The sequence below is a fragment of the Trifolium pratense genome, linkage group LG7 (assembly GCF_020283565.1).
Source record: "Trifolium pratense cultivar HEN17-A07 linkage group LG7, ARS_RC_1.1, whole genome shotgun sequence".
Classification (NCBI taxonomy): domain Eukaryota; kingdom Viridiplantae; phylum Streptophyta; class Magnoliopsida; order Fabales; family Fabaceae; genus Trifolium; species Trifolium pratense.
The window spans coordinates 33,815,180-33,828,026 of NC_060065.1; the positions used below are offsets into that span (position 1 = coordinate 33,815,180).

The following is a 12,847-nucleotide window of genomic DNA, read 5'->3' on the forward strand; positions in this document are numbered from 1 at the left end:
GAACTCTCTCGCCGCATATTCTCTTAAAACAAACAAACACTTAAAGTAGCTAGCTAGAATAAGTGGAGTTTCTATTCGGTCATCCCTCCTGCTCTTGATCCATAAAACATGAATGGACGGGTGAGATGATGACAACACATACAACATAAGATAATGAGCTTGAGAGAATTCAGATCTGTTTCTGTGTTCGAATTTTGACTACTATATATTAAATGGGATGTGGATCATCTCCCATAAAAAGTGTCACGGTTTAATCTAAACCACCCATTATTTTTGTTGTAATTAGTTATATAATAAAAAATGCATTAAATGGTGAGGATATACACTGAACTCTCGCAGTGAAATCCTCACCAAAGAGGATCCCTTCCCATATAAAATGTGATATTCAACCAACTTAGCTAAATTTGTTAAGATTTTGGGAATTTGGAGAAATTGAATGGTAAAAGCTTAGAAAGCTTGAAAATAGTAAAAATCTTAAGATTTCATTTTGAATTGACTCTCAACTTCTATTACATTAATGTTTAGAAGGAAGCATTTTGATTCCAATTCTCATTTCATAAGAGTTTGCAAAGCTTATGCTACTTTTCAAGATTCCCCATAACTTGATATGAACACTTAGTAAACCCATAGGAAGTGAAGTGTTTGATATTGAGGTCTTCAAAGAAATTTCATATGTTTGATATTGAGGTCTTCAAAGAAATTTCATAGTCCTTTTTATGTGAATGAAGTTTTGTTATCCATGATAACGAGCTTCACACTTAATATTAATAATATTGTTGTAAAACTTTAAAATTTTCATAGAGATAATGATGCATAGCTATAGAGGCTTACACTTTAGTACCCAACTCATCTTCTTTGGCCAATTGTCCTACCTCTAACTTTTTGCATTCCTCTTCTACATTTTTAATCTCCTTGTCAACATATTGAGCCATACAATGTCTACTCTCAACCTCCTTTGATGCATCATAAGAAGCATGTAGCCCAATGAGAACATAATAAATCAACAAAATCCCTGACCATATCCCAAACCTTATATATGAATCTTTATCAATAGATCCAAGAAGAAATATATTAATAGCAATAGAAAAAGAAGGTAACCATGGAACTAAAGGTACACCCCAAACTTTAGGTTTCTTTACTTCTGGAACAAGAAACCAAACACCTCCTGTTCCTAATAGCCATAAAGGAGCAGTAACTGCCCAACCAATCCAACCATCACTCATTGCTCTATAACTAGACATGCCACATGAAGATCCAATAATCAACACAACACACACAATTAGCTTAATTTGATTCTCTTTAGTAGTTATCCCGGTCGAATAATAACGACGGATTAAAATCCCAACTGCCACAAGCATGAAAATAAAAAGAGTTGAGATCGACAGTAAGTTCGATAGAATACGGAGATCTGTGAAAAATGCAACCATAGCTGTAGATATAACCATTGCAATTGTAGCATTCAAAGGTGTCCCGATTTTTTCGTGAACAAGAGCAAACCAAGGAGGCATCATGTGAGTACGAGAAATGTGCGTTAAATAACGTGAAGCACCGACAACATTAACCAACAAAACGGTCGTCATTCCTTTTAATGCTCCCAATGCAACAATGTATTTAGCCCATCCCCATCCAATTGAACTAAATGCAACGGAAAAAGGCGCGTTGATATCGACGGTTTTGTAGTTCTGCATAAGGCAAAGTGTTGATGCTAGTAAACAATATATAAAAGTGATAATCACCATTGAGCCAACAAGTCCAATAGGAATGTCTCTTCCAGGGTTTTTAGTTTCCTCGGCCATAGTTGAAACTGCATCAAAACCTATGTAAGCAAAAAAAAGAACAGCTGAAGCTTTGAAAATGCCTCGAGTACCAAAAGGCGCAAATGATGAGTAGTTTTCGGGGTTAGCATTGATTAGGCCAACGACAATGATGAAGACAATGACAAATAAGTGGAGAATTGTGGCGATTTTGTTGAAGATGGAAGAAGCCTTTGTGCTGAAGATTGCAAGGATTGCAATGGATATGAGGGCTACAACAGCAATAGGGTCAAGATGGCCATAATCAGGGTTCATTTTGTGGACTATTATGCGAAAATCGTCAGGATTTTTGTTGCAAAGGGTGGCGAAATAGGAGGTCCATGACCGAGCTACGGCGGCTGCTCCAATAACATATTCAAGGAGTATGTTTCCGGCGGCTATGAAGGCCACAAAGTCTCCTAGTTCTACTCTTAAGTATGCAAATGACCCACCTGATCAATAAACAACAATAACCATATTAGTGTCAAAATCAAATTTAAGTGACTAAATTGTGTTTGATTCACAGTGAATTTGACATAATCATGGTGAGTCGCTGTAATTTTGTAAAAACTACACTTTATAGATCAACAAAATGACATTGTCACCGTAATTTCATCAACTCCACTATGATTCCAAACATGCACAAAATACGCCAAGTCATCTTTCATCTAGTTAATTGGATTTAAGGTAAAAGGGTATGCTTAGATAAAAAATATTTATAATGACATAGCTTAAAAAAATGTCAATTTTTTTTTTTGCTAAATAAATTTATAATCACAGAATATTATAAAAAAAAGAAGAAGCTATAATCATACTAGATAATTTAAAGGAAGGTAGGAACAAAAGCAAACCTGCAACAGGAATTTCGACAGCAAATTCAGTGTAACAGAAAACCGACAGCAAAGCCGCGGTACCAGAGACAACATACGACAAAACAACGGCGGGACCTGCCTCCTCACGAGCTTCCAGTCCGGTGAGAACGAAAATTCCGGAACCTAAAACAGCTCCAATTCCAAACCAAATAAGATCCCACCAACTTAACGTCTTCTTCATTTGATGGCTGCTTCGAGCTTTCATTTCAACAATCTCTATGTAATCTTTAGAACGTGTAAACATTCTATCTTTCAACCGAAATGGTGTTTTCATAAACGATTTTCCATAATCACCCCAACTCTTAAATGAATCTTCAGGGAAAAACTCGTTTCTTCCTGATTTGTTTTCAAGATTCATGTCCTGTTTCATTTCTTTTAATTAATTTATGTAACACATGCAATGTTGTTGTAAAAGTGTGTGTATATATATATAGTTTACCAATTTGTTGAATTAAGTGGTTAAGTTAGTTAAGATTGAAGGGAACAACATGAATCAATGAATTGAAAACTAATATTTGCAGAACCAGAGAAACAACGAATCAATATTTCAGTACTACGAAACAAGCCTATGCTAAAATTGCTAAAATTTGTTTGTTAAAGAATATAATTTTAGTTAGCAAATATAATTTGTTAGTTATAGAGAAACTAATCACAACTACATTGAGGTTGTTTTCCAGTTTATATAGGATTACTCCGTCCCAAAATAAATGACCCAGGTGATTGCATTTACGGTTGTCAATGTACAACTTTAATCATTAATATCTTAAATTATATATTATTAAAAATTATATATTTTGAAAATACTCATCGAGACAAATCAAACAAGGTCTCATATGATTATTTTTGCATGTATATATTAGTAAAAAAATATTATCAAAGTAGATATACACTAAGTTAAAATTAGGTCATTTATTTTGGGACGGGTAAAGTATAATTTTAGCAAATTGCACTATAATACCCTAAACTTCATGAAACCTTTTCACATAATCACATGCAGACACAATATAAACCCATAACAATGATGAATTCTTCGGTGGACATGTTATATAAATATCTATCCGTAAATCATTGAGATGGATAATTCTAATAGATTTTATGAAAGAGAAATAGAGAAGAGAGAAATACAATGATTTTATGAATTGACAATAAAAACCCTATATTAAAAATATAATTATTACTTAATTAACTACACAGGTCTAATTAGCCGTAATATATGTAATTATAAATTACAATATGATAATTGCAATAATATAAGGTATATGAATTTTTTTGAGTCACATTAAACGATAGTTCAACAATAATTTTGGATAAATATATATATACAAAAGAAGATATATTACGGAAGACTTTCTTGTAGACCACATTTGAAGTCTTAGTCGTATCTTTGCCGTCATCATCGATGATCAATATTTTTAATCCTTCTCTAGAAGTAACTCTTGAAATCGCAACATACAGCTGACCATGTGAAAGCACTGGCGACGGAAGATATATCCCAACATGCTTTAAAGATTGTCCCTGGCTCTTATTAATAGTCATCGCAAAAAAATCATTAAAGGAAATTGTCTCCGTTGAAATTTAAAAGGAATTCTCACGTCAGATGGTGTCAAAGAAAATCTAAGTATGAAAACCTGATCACCAATATTACTTCCTGAAATAATTTTTCCTTCAAGATCACGTTTTCCCAATCTTGTAATAATAAGTCTTGTTATATTACATAATCCTAATTTTTTTATTCAAATTCCTTAATAGCATAACAGTAACTCCAACTTTAAGTTTCAACTTGTGATTTGAGAGTCCCGATGTGGAAATCGTGTTAAAAAATTCAGGAGTATGAACATCATCCACTGTTTGACCATCTAAATTATGTGTGAGTGGAGTATCATAACTCAAATATGTTTTTTCTTCACCAGAAATTAAATCCAACATATAATCATTTATTGTGTCGACTATTGAATTTTTAGGAGCTAATATAACTCTATTTTGGAAACACGTTATATCGTTCATGTTTTGTAAAAGTTGGGGATATGTGCTTTCAACGATAGAAGCATGAGGATCATTTGAATTTGGAATCAATAAATTTGATGGAATGTCAAGTTCTAAATCATCGTCGTTGTCACCTTCAATTTCTCCATTGCCAACACCCAAAACTCATTCAGAAAACAATCTTCTTTGATCCGGAAAGGTTAGGATACATTGTTAGCAAAAGAAACAAATGTGAATCAGTGATTTTTTCGTAATTAATAATATAGTCACGTTGATATATACCTGGAGTCAACTACTATTTGCATAAATATCACATTGATATATATTTGCAGTAATACGATCAACCATACTCCTCAACATGAACAAACTTTTAAGTTCAAAAAGACATAAAAAAAGTATATTTTTCTTAGCATGCTTAGTTAAAAAAATAAAGTATTTTTTAAATCCAATGATTTTTTTCTTTCCGTAAAAAAAAACACACTAAAATAATGGTTAACATGTTTAGTTAATTAGTAAAAAATATTGAATTAGGATAAAAAATGTAAATTTTTTCGAAAAATAAAACACTAAGAAAATATATGATTTGATGATTTGCTAGATTTCTAATTATCGATTTTTAATTATTTAAATTGTGCAATGTAATTTGATGGTGTTTAATTGTTGTATGAAATCTTTCCTATGAAAATCGATGGTGATTATCAATTATTGCACATAATTTTAATCACAATTGGTATACTTGTCATAGTGGTTGAAAATATTGTCTTGCACTAAAGTGTTGCGAGTTCAAATCCTAGTCAAGACAAAATTGTATTATTTTTTAATAAAAATTGCAAGATAAAAGTGGAGGGAAAACAAATTAGGTTTGGGGTTTGCTTGTGTATACAAGCTTATAATATAAGAGATATGTGTGAGTGTTGTTGGAATAAGGGTAATTGTGGAAAAACGTTTCTCTCTTGCCTTTCTTCCCATATATGTAGAGAAATGAAAAAGGTGGTGGATCTCACGTTTTTTGCTATCTCTTTTCTAAATCGAGTAAACAGACACTTTCGTCACTGAAAGTGACATTCGCTGTCATAACAGTCATTGAATGAACAAAAAATATTTAAAAGTCCATGATTCAAACTTCCGTTAGCCAAAATCGTCCCTGACGTCATCTCTTGACCATTTTCCGTTTGACTTTGATGATGTGTCCTAACATTTGACACGTTGGACCAATATGTGGCATTTGCTATTCCCAGTTTGATTATCCATATTGGCAAAGACTAAAGTGATAGTTAACACAATCATCTTCCCAATTTTCTTCAAGTTGAGAACAACCTAACTATCATTTCCCCATTGTTGCACAGATCTGAGCTTTGACTAAACCTTCACGACAAGATCCATCTAAACCTGAAGCTGGAATCAACATCATGCTTGATAAATTTATGAAAATGGAAGAAAGGTAGGTACTAAACCTACTGAGATGCCTTATGAAATCAATAGAAAACCTTGTAGATTGTTGAAGTAAAATGTCATATTTTCCTCAATTGCTTTTGACTCCAACTTGTTCACAAACTTGGTTCCAAGGATTGTTATCAAACTAAGATGAATATGGGGTTTGATGCAAAATCTGGAGGACTTCAAGTATAATGAGTGAATTTGGATCTGTCATTTGTTCTCCAATGATGTATTTTTTATGCATTAATTTGTTATTTTTAATACATTATTTGCATTTTTAAAAATGGTTAACTACTACATTTTTTATGAATTATGGGCAAGAGATGAGTTTATGGTTTTTGGATTAATTTTAAAAAATTTATTGTATTTATTTTTATTTAAAAAAAAATTGATTTTTAGTGTCAATTTGATCCTTGACTAGGTGGTAGTGAAATTTGAGTTAAAAATTGCCACATATTGGTCCAATGTGTCAAAATCTTGAAACACATCATAAAAAAACAAATAGAATTTGGTCAAGAGTTCGTCACGGACGATTCTGACTAACGAAAGTTCGAATCAAGAACTTTTAAATGTTTTTTGTTAATTCAGGGACTATTATGACAGCGAGCGATACTTTCAGGAACGAAAGTGACATTTTATTCAATGGAGTAATATAGGATTTGAATTCTTACTATTTAGCATTTCCAAAAAAAAAAAAAAATTAACTGTCACCAAACAATTCAATTGTTCTTCTTCTTTTACAATCTTCCGTTACTTTCTCTCTCTCTCTCTCTGCAACTAGGGTTTCCATTTTCTCTAATAATTGCTCCATCCGTTCCGATTTTATTCATACTCATCTGTAACTGCTCATATCTTACTATCAAACTCAATATTTTGTGTTGTTAAGAAATCTTGTTTTCCATCGCCTTGTATATTGTTAGATCGTAAAATAACTTTGTCTGATCAAGTTAATCGATTCAGTATTTTCATCTTTTTGCCTTCACTTTTACACTGTTACTCTTGTTTTATTATGAAAATTATGAAATCACCTACTAATTAATCGGGATTAATTTTTACATGTGAAATGAAAGGTGCATGTGCTTCCGATCGTTTGTTTGTTATTCAGTTAAACAATATATGCAATTGAAATTAACCTTTTGAATTGTTTAGCTAGATCAGTTTTTATTTTATTTTTTTACGTTTTACATTTTCTGGCAACTAATGTTTTGATTTGAGTAACTTATTGTGAATTTGGATGAGCTTTTTCGAGATCATTTTTGTGACTAAACTTGATTTTGTAGAATTAGTTTTGAGTAAATCACTAAATTAGTAGTCCCTGAGATTGATTATTAATGAATTTTTTTGAAAGGTCCCGGCTTTGTCGAATTTAACTTGTACTAGTCCTTTTGAGAGTATGTTAGGACTAACTTGATAGTAAGCACTTAATATAGAGACCAAATTGATAGTAAGTGCTTAAAATATAAGGATCTAATTGATAGTGAGTGGTTAAATATATGGATCAATTTGAAAGTTTAATAAAGTCAGGGACTTTTTGAAATAGTTATAATGTTAGGTGGTTAATTAGTTTTTGCATAGATATTTTTACTAGCAAACTATTTTGATAGTGAAATCAAGTGATTTTTTTTTAATCCAACAAAGAAGCTACTTTTGGTATCACTTATTGTCAAACTGAATCTTGGAGGCTGATTCAAACAGTGTTGTCTTTTGTGGATCGCAAAAAATTGAGATTTGTTTAAAGCTGGCTACGCTATAGCTGCCATTTGATTAACACTTTGAGCTAAAACGCGTATTGCTGAACAAAAGTGGTTTGTTAAAATTCTCCTACAGTATAGTGCTATAGCGGACCCAAAGTTACCAAACATTTTGATATCTACTAAAATATTAGATATTTACTGAAGCCTTGTTTGATAGGTGGTAGAATCAAGTTTGATTTTCTTTGATGAAACTAGACATATTAAATAATAGTTAGCTTTTGTATGATGATGTTGCAGAGTATTTGTACCCACATTGAAAATGGCCGAGGCTGCACAACCTAATGCTGAGCTATTGGAATGGCCGAAAAAAGATAAGCGCCGCTTCCTGCATACTGTTTACCGTGTTGGTGATCTTGATCACACCATCAAGTAAGGTTTAGTTGACTTGGATTGTTCAAATGTGCCATGATGTGTGTTTAGAGGCTTAAAATTTCCTCGTTGTTTCTCTCAGGTTTTATACTGAAGCTTTTGGAATGAAGCTTTTGAGGAAAAGAGATGTTCCTGAAGAGAGATATGCCAATGCTTTTCTTGGATTTGGCCCTGAAACATCCAATTTTGTTGTGGAATTAACTTATAGTATGTTGCACTGTAAACCTTTTCTGTTCATGCATGCAGTGTATCATATGTATATTGTGATTCTCTGATTCTATATACCTTTGCTTACCATCTTTCGTGTGTTTAATTGAATTTGACATTGGATTCTGCATATGATGATGTCAGATTATGGAGTGACCTCATACGATATTGGAACTGGTTTCGGACATTTTGCTATCGCAACTCCAGATGTAAGCTATAGTTTACTTTCACAAAAGCTTGATAATCTACTTAGCAGTTGCCACTTTTATACTAAAACTGAAGTGAGTATGTCTTCCACTTTTAGGTCTACAAATTTGTTGAACACGTCCGAGCTAAGGGTGGAACCGTCACTAGGGAGCCTGGTCCAGTTAGTGGCGGGTCTACTGTTATCGCCTTTGTGAAGGATCCTGATGGTTATATTTTTGAAATTCTCGAAAGAGCTTCAACACCTGAGCCATTATGCCAAGTAATGCTTCGTGTTGGTGACTTAGAGCGCTCAATTAAGTTTTATGAAAAGGTAATTTCAAAGTTGATTTCTTCGTTTGGTGAACATTCCTTTTAATGCCATTACTTTCATTTCTATCATAATTGCTACAGGTCCTCTGCTTTTACCTCAGTTTCATAAATATTGACGACTGAAATGTCTGCGGATTTAAATTTTATAAATTTAACATACTAATTTTTTAAAAAATTTGTAATTATTATTCTTTTCCTTTTCTGTCCATATAAGCCTTACTTTCTGCTGATATTTTGGCGATAGTTCATCTTTGTCTCACCTCCCTAAGATCAAAATGACACGATAATGTTCTGCCGATGAATTCCTGCCTTGATTATGCTCCATTGGAAAACTAGCTTAGCAATTTTAGGCCTATCAGATGAAAGAGTGTCTTTGTAGTTACATTTTTTACAAGTAAATATTTCTTATGTATATAGAGAACACTTTCAATTATTTATTAAATCAAATGTTCCAAAAGCTTTAAACTATTACTTGAAGACTCATGAATGTCTCTACTGGCCTTTTAGTGTTGACAATGTATAAATCTATCTATCCTTACTGAAATTTAACATGTATCTAGAAAAACATGATGGATTAAGATTTAATCTAGGCAATTTGGACACACAGGCTCAAATAACATGTTATAACTTAACTATCCTAAAAGATTGAGTTATTGTGTGAAGGCATGGTTTTTACATATCTGTATTTTTGGTTGGTGCTCTACTTATCCATTTTTCCCATTTTAGGGAAGAATGTGAGAATCCCTTGAGATGAGTTGGATGTTTAGTGTCTTGTGCTTATGTTGATAGTTACAATACAAATATCCTTCACTGATCGGTTTCCAACTTTCTAGGCTTGAAGTAGAGCAACTGCATTGTTGTTTACGATTTGCTTATCTTGTATTTTGTGTGGCACAACCAAGTATAACACTGCTTTTGATATATTGTGGTTTTATGTTTATTTCTGTTATGAACCAATAATCTAAAAATTTAACTTATTAGGTAAAGCACATTGAATGGTTTTATTAGTTAAAAACTTAACATGTCCCCTGGCGCATGAACCTGCCAAGCTTGAGTGTGGACAACACATATACCAACCCGAGTTCTAACTTTGGGCTGAAATTTAAATTTTTAAGAAAAACTGGAGCGACAAGAATCAGTATCTGGATCACTTCGTTTTAGAGACACTGATACCATGTCATCAACTAGCAATACTAAAGTAGATATTGGGTGAAAAGCACATAAATTAATTTCTTAATCCAACAGTGTTTTTTTATTAATCAAGTTTGTGTTTATACTGGATCATGTTTTCACAGGCCTTGGGTTTGAAGCTGGTGAAGAAAGTTGATAGACCTCAATACAAGGTGAGCTCCTTTGTTAACTTAATATCAGCAATCCACACCGACCAGAACATATTTGAAGCATAAACAATAATTTGCTTACGATGTTCCTGAATTACACTGCACACCATACAGTACACTTTAGCTATGCTTGGGTATGCAGAGGAGCACGAGACAGTTGTGTTGGAGCTGACATATAACTATGGTGTCACCGATTACACCAAGGGAAATGCTTATGCACAAGTTAGTTAAACTTTATATTTCCTTCTACAAGCCTAAACTGGTATCTTCGCATTTATGTACCACTTAATAAAATTTGTGTGGTGTATATATATCAGGTTGCTATTGGCACTGATGATGTATACAAGAGTGCCGAGGTAGTCAACATAGTCACTCAAGAGCTTGGAGGGAAGATTACCAGGCAGCCAGGGCCGATTCCTGGCCTTAACACAAAAATCACTTCTTTCTTAGATCCAGATGGATGGAAAACTGTAAGTTTTATATTCTCCCTGTTTTTGCATTTTAATTTTTTATGTTGAGTAAGGTTGCAACTTAGGGTCCATGTGTTTTGCAAACAAATAAAGGAAATATTGACTTGACAACAAAACAAATGTGCCATTTGAATAGTGAACACAGTACAAGACAAAATAGAGTCATAGATTGGACCAATATCCATAATCTTGTCCCCTGGCCTCACCAAATCATTGGACAACTATATGTCCATTGACATGCAACCAAAAAAGACAAAAATATCCATGTCTATCTAACTATCCATCCATCATGAGGTAATATGTTGCAAAGTTTAGGCTAATTAATTAGAGTATGAGGATAACAATTGTTTTTGTTCTTGCTTAGGTTGTTTAGAATGATACCTTGTCAGTGATGATCTGAACCTAGGTCTTAGGTAACTGTTTGTTTAGTGAGAAGAGTGAATGAATCCCTGGAGCGCTGACAACCACATAACTCCAAAAGTCTGCTAAATGAGTTGGTGTGTGTGCCCCTTTCTGAGTATGAAAGGGGTGGTAGACAGGTGGGCTTGTGGCTGAGGGAGGTGGAAGAAGGGAAAGAGTTGGAACCGAGGACGGAGAAAGAGACGAAACTGGATGGATTGGTGCTGGCCTGATGGAGGATCCAAATGATGGTTTGATTGTAGGACAGTAGGACTTGTAACCCCAGCTTGCATATGAGCTGGAAGACACAGGCAGCACATATGAGGGGCACTGGCCAGATTATGTGCCGCTTGTTATGTGATTCAAGAGGTCATAAAGAGCCGCGAGAAAGGAACTCTTCTCTGTCGGGATAGTTGTAGGTTAACGGTACACAGTTTTCTATGAGCTGCTTAGTATGACAGTTGACTGGGACAAAGAATATAGTACTCCGGAATTTCGAGGAAAAAATATTAATGTGGAAAAACACTAGGTAACTAGTAAAATGCAGAAATACATGACCTTTTGAAGCCTCAAACCTTATGTATCTTCAAAATTCTGGTTTATGGTTTGTATATTTTTTCTTTGTGCCTTAAAGCATCTTCAGAAAAACAGATTGTAACTATTAGGAAGTATGTCTGCAGAAAATATTAAGGCAAGAGCATCCAATAAAAAGGTTGAAACTGGGAAGTAGGTATCAAATTAATATTTGGTCAAGATACACTAATTCAAACTCCTAAATTTTCATCCCTCTGTGTCTCATGCCCTAAGTGTGAGGAGTATTGAGTTCTTTGTTGACAACCCCCGGAGTAGGTTAAGTTGTACCCTCTGCAAGATCGCTTTGCTCAAAATGAATGAATTTTTTTATTGGGGTTCACCTTTGAACCTCTTTTCATAATCACAGAATGTAAAGTAATGGATTCCATTCTGACTAGAAACTTAAATTGATCATAAAATGGATGTTTTAGAATAATAAGCTTGTTTTGGTTTGTTTAATACTCCTAACTCGTATTGGATTCAACCTTTTTGCCATTCATGTCACTATTTTTTAAGACTACCTCGAAAATTATGCTTTATTTATTAATATTAATGGCATTGTACGAAAAATGTGCTTTATCTAGTTTGTTTGTTTTTTTTTTTTGTGACTTGACTGCCATGTCATTTTGAACATGTGCCATATTCTTACACATTGGTCAATTTGTATGAATTTGTAGGTGTTGGTTGACAACCACGATTTTCTGAAGGAATTAGAGTGAAGTTTGCTGGCTTTTCACGAATAAAAATGATGAGTCCTATTTTATGAAAATAAGTTGTATGTCTATAGAATAATTGAAGGGTGTGTGTGTGTGGGTGTGTGTTTTTTTTTATGTGTAGTTCTCGACTCATTTGTTGTTAAAAACATTTGCAGAACTTGCCTTACAAAAAAAAAATGAATAAATAAATCGCTGAACCTATGAACTGGCCAGCTGAACCGCTGAACCAGCTGGCTCGATCGGTGAATCCATGAACCAGCTGGTCTGACCAGCGAACCAATAAACGACCGGTTTGACAGCTGAACCTATGAACTGGCCGGTCTGGCGGGTGAACCTATAAAATGGCCGGTCTGACAGTTAAACCCATGAACCAGCTGGTCTCTAACAAACCCATCCATCGATCACACACGGCCGCAAC

The 12,847-nt window shown here is 33.8% G+C and overlaps 2 protein-coding genes across 2 annotated transcripts; one reads left to right on the forward strand and one right to left on the reverse strand.

The window, feature by feature from the left end:
- Positions 1-498: 498 nt before the first annotated feature.
- Positions 499-3,340, reverse strand: LOC123898531 (cationic amino acid transporter 1-like). The gene is made up of 2 exons (XM_045949515.1): positions 2,645-3,340; positions 499-2,245 (listed from the first exon to the last, which is right to left on the reverse strand). The coding sequence occupies exons 1-2, from the start codon at positions 3,033-3,035 to the stop codon at positions 828-830; spliced, it is 1,809 nt and encodes a 602-aa protein (XP_045805471.1). The 5' UTR covers positions 3,036-3,340; the 3' UTR covers positions 499-827.
- Positions 3,341-6,776: 3,436 nt separating this feature from the next.
- Positions 6,777-12,630, forward strand: LOC123897410 (lactoylglutathione lyase GLX1-like). Its single transcript, XM_045948016.1, has 9 exons — positions 6,777-6,923; positions 8,077-8,208; positions 8,291-8,415; positions 8,560-8,624; positions 8,720-8,932; positions 10,227-10,274; positions 10,386-10,493; positions 10,589-10,741; positions 12,391-12,630. Exons 2-9 carry the CDS (start codon positions 8,099-8,101, stop codon positions 12,430-12,432), a joined length of 864 nt encoding a protein of 287 aa, XP_045803972.1. The 5' UTR covers positions 6,777-6,923; positions 8,077-8,098; the 3' UTR covers positions 12,433-12,630.
- Positions 12,631-12,847: the final 217 nt, after the last annotated feature.

What these genes read in the sequence shown, in the direction of transcription:
- LOC123897410 (XM_045948016.1), top strand. Translation starts at nt 8,099, where the DNA reads ATGGCCGAGGCTGCACAACCTAATGCTGAGCTATTGGAATGGCCGAAA. An exon ending in TTGATAGACCTCAATACAAG is followed by an intron (nt 10,275 to 10,385) that starts GTGAGCTCCTTT and finishes CACACCATACAG; the next exon opens with TACACTTTAGCTATGCTTGG. An exon ending in ATCCAGATGGATGGAAAACT is followed by an intron (nt 10,742 to 12,390) that starts GTAAGTTTTATA and finishes ATGAATTTGTAG; the next exon opens with GTGTTGGTTGACAACCACGA.
- LOC123898531 (XM_045949515.1), bottom strand. Translation starts at nt 3,035, where the DNA reads ATGAAACAGGACATGAATCTTGAAAACAAATCAGGAAGAAACGAGTTT. An exon ending in TGTCGAAATTCCTGTTGCAG is followed by an intron (nt 2,246 to 2,644) that starts GTTTGCTTTTGT and finishes TTTATTGATCAG; the next exon opens with GTGGGTCATTTGCATACTTA.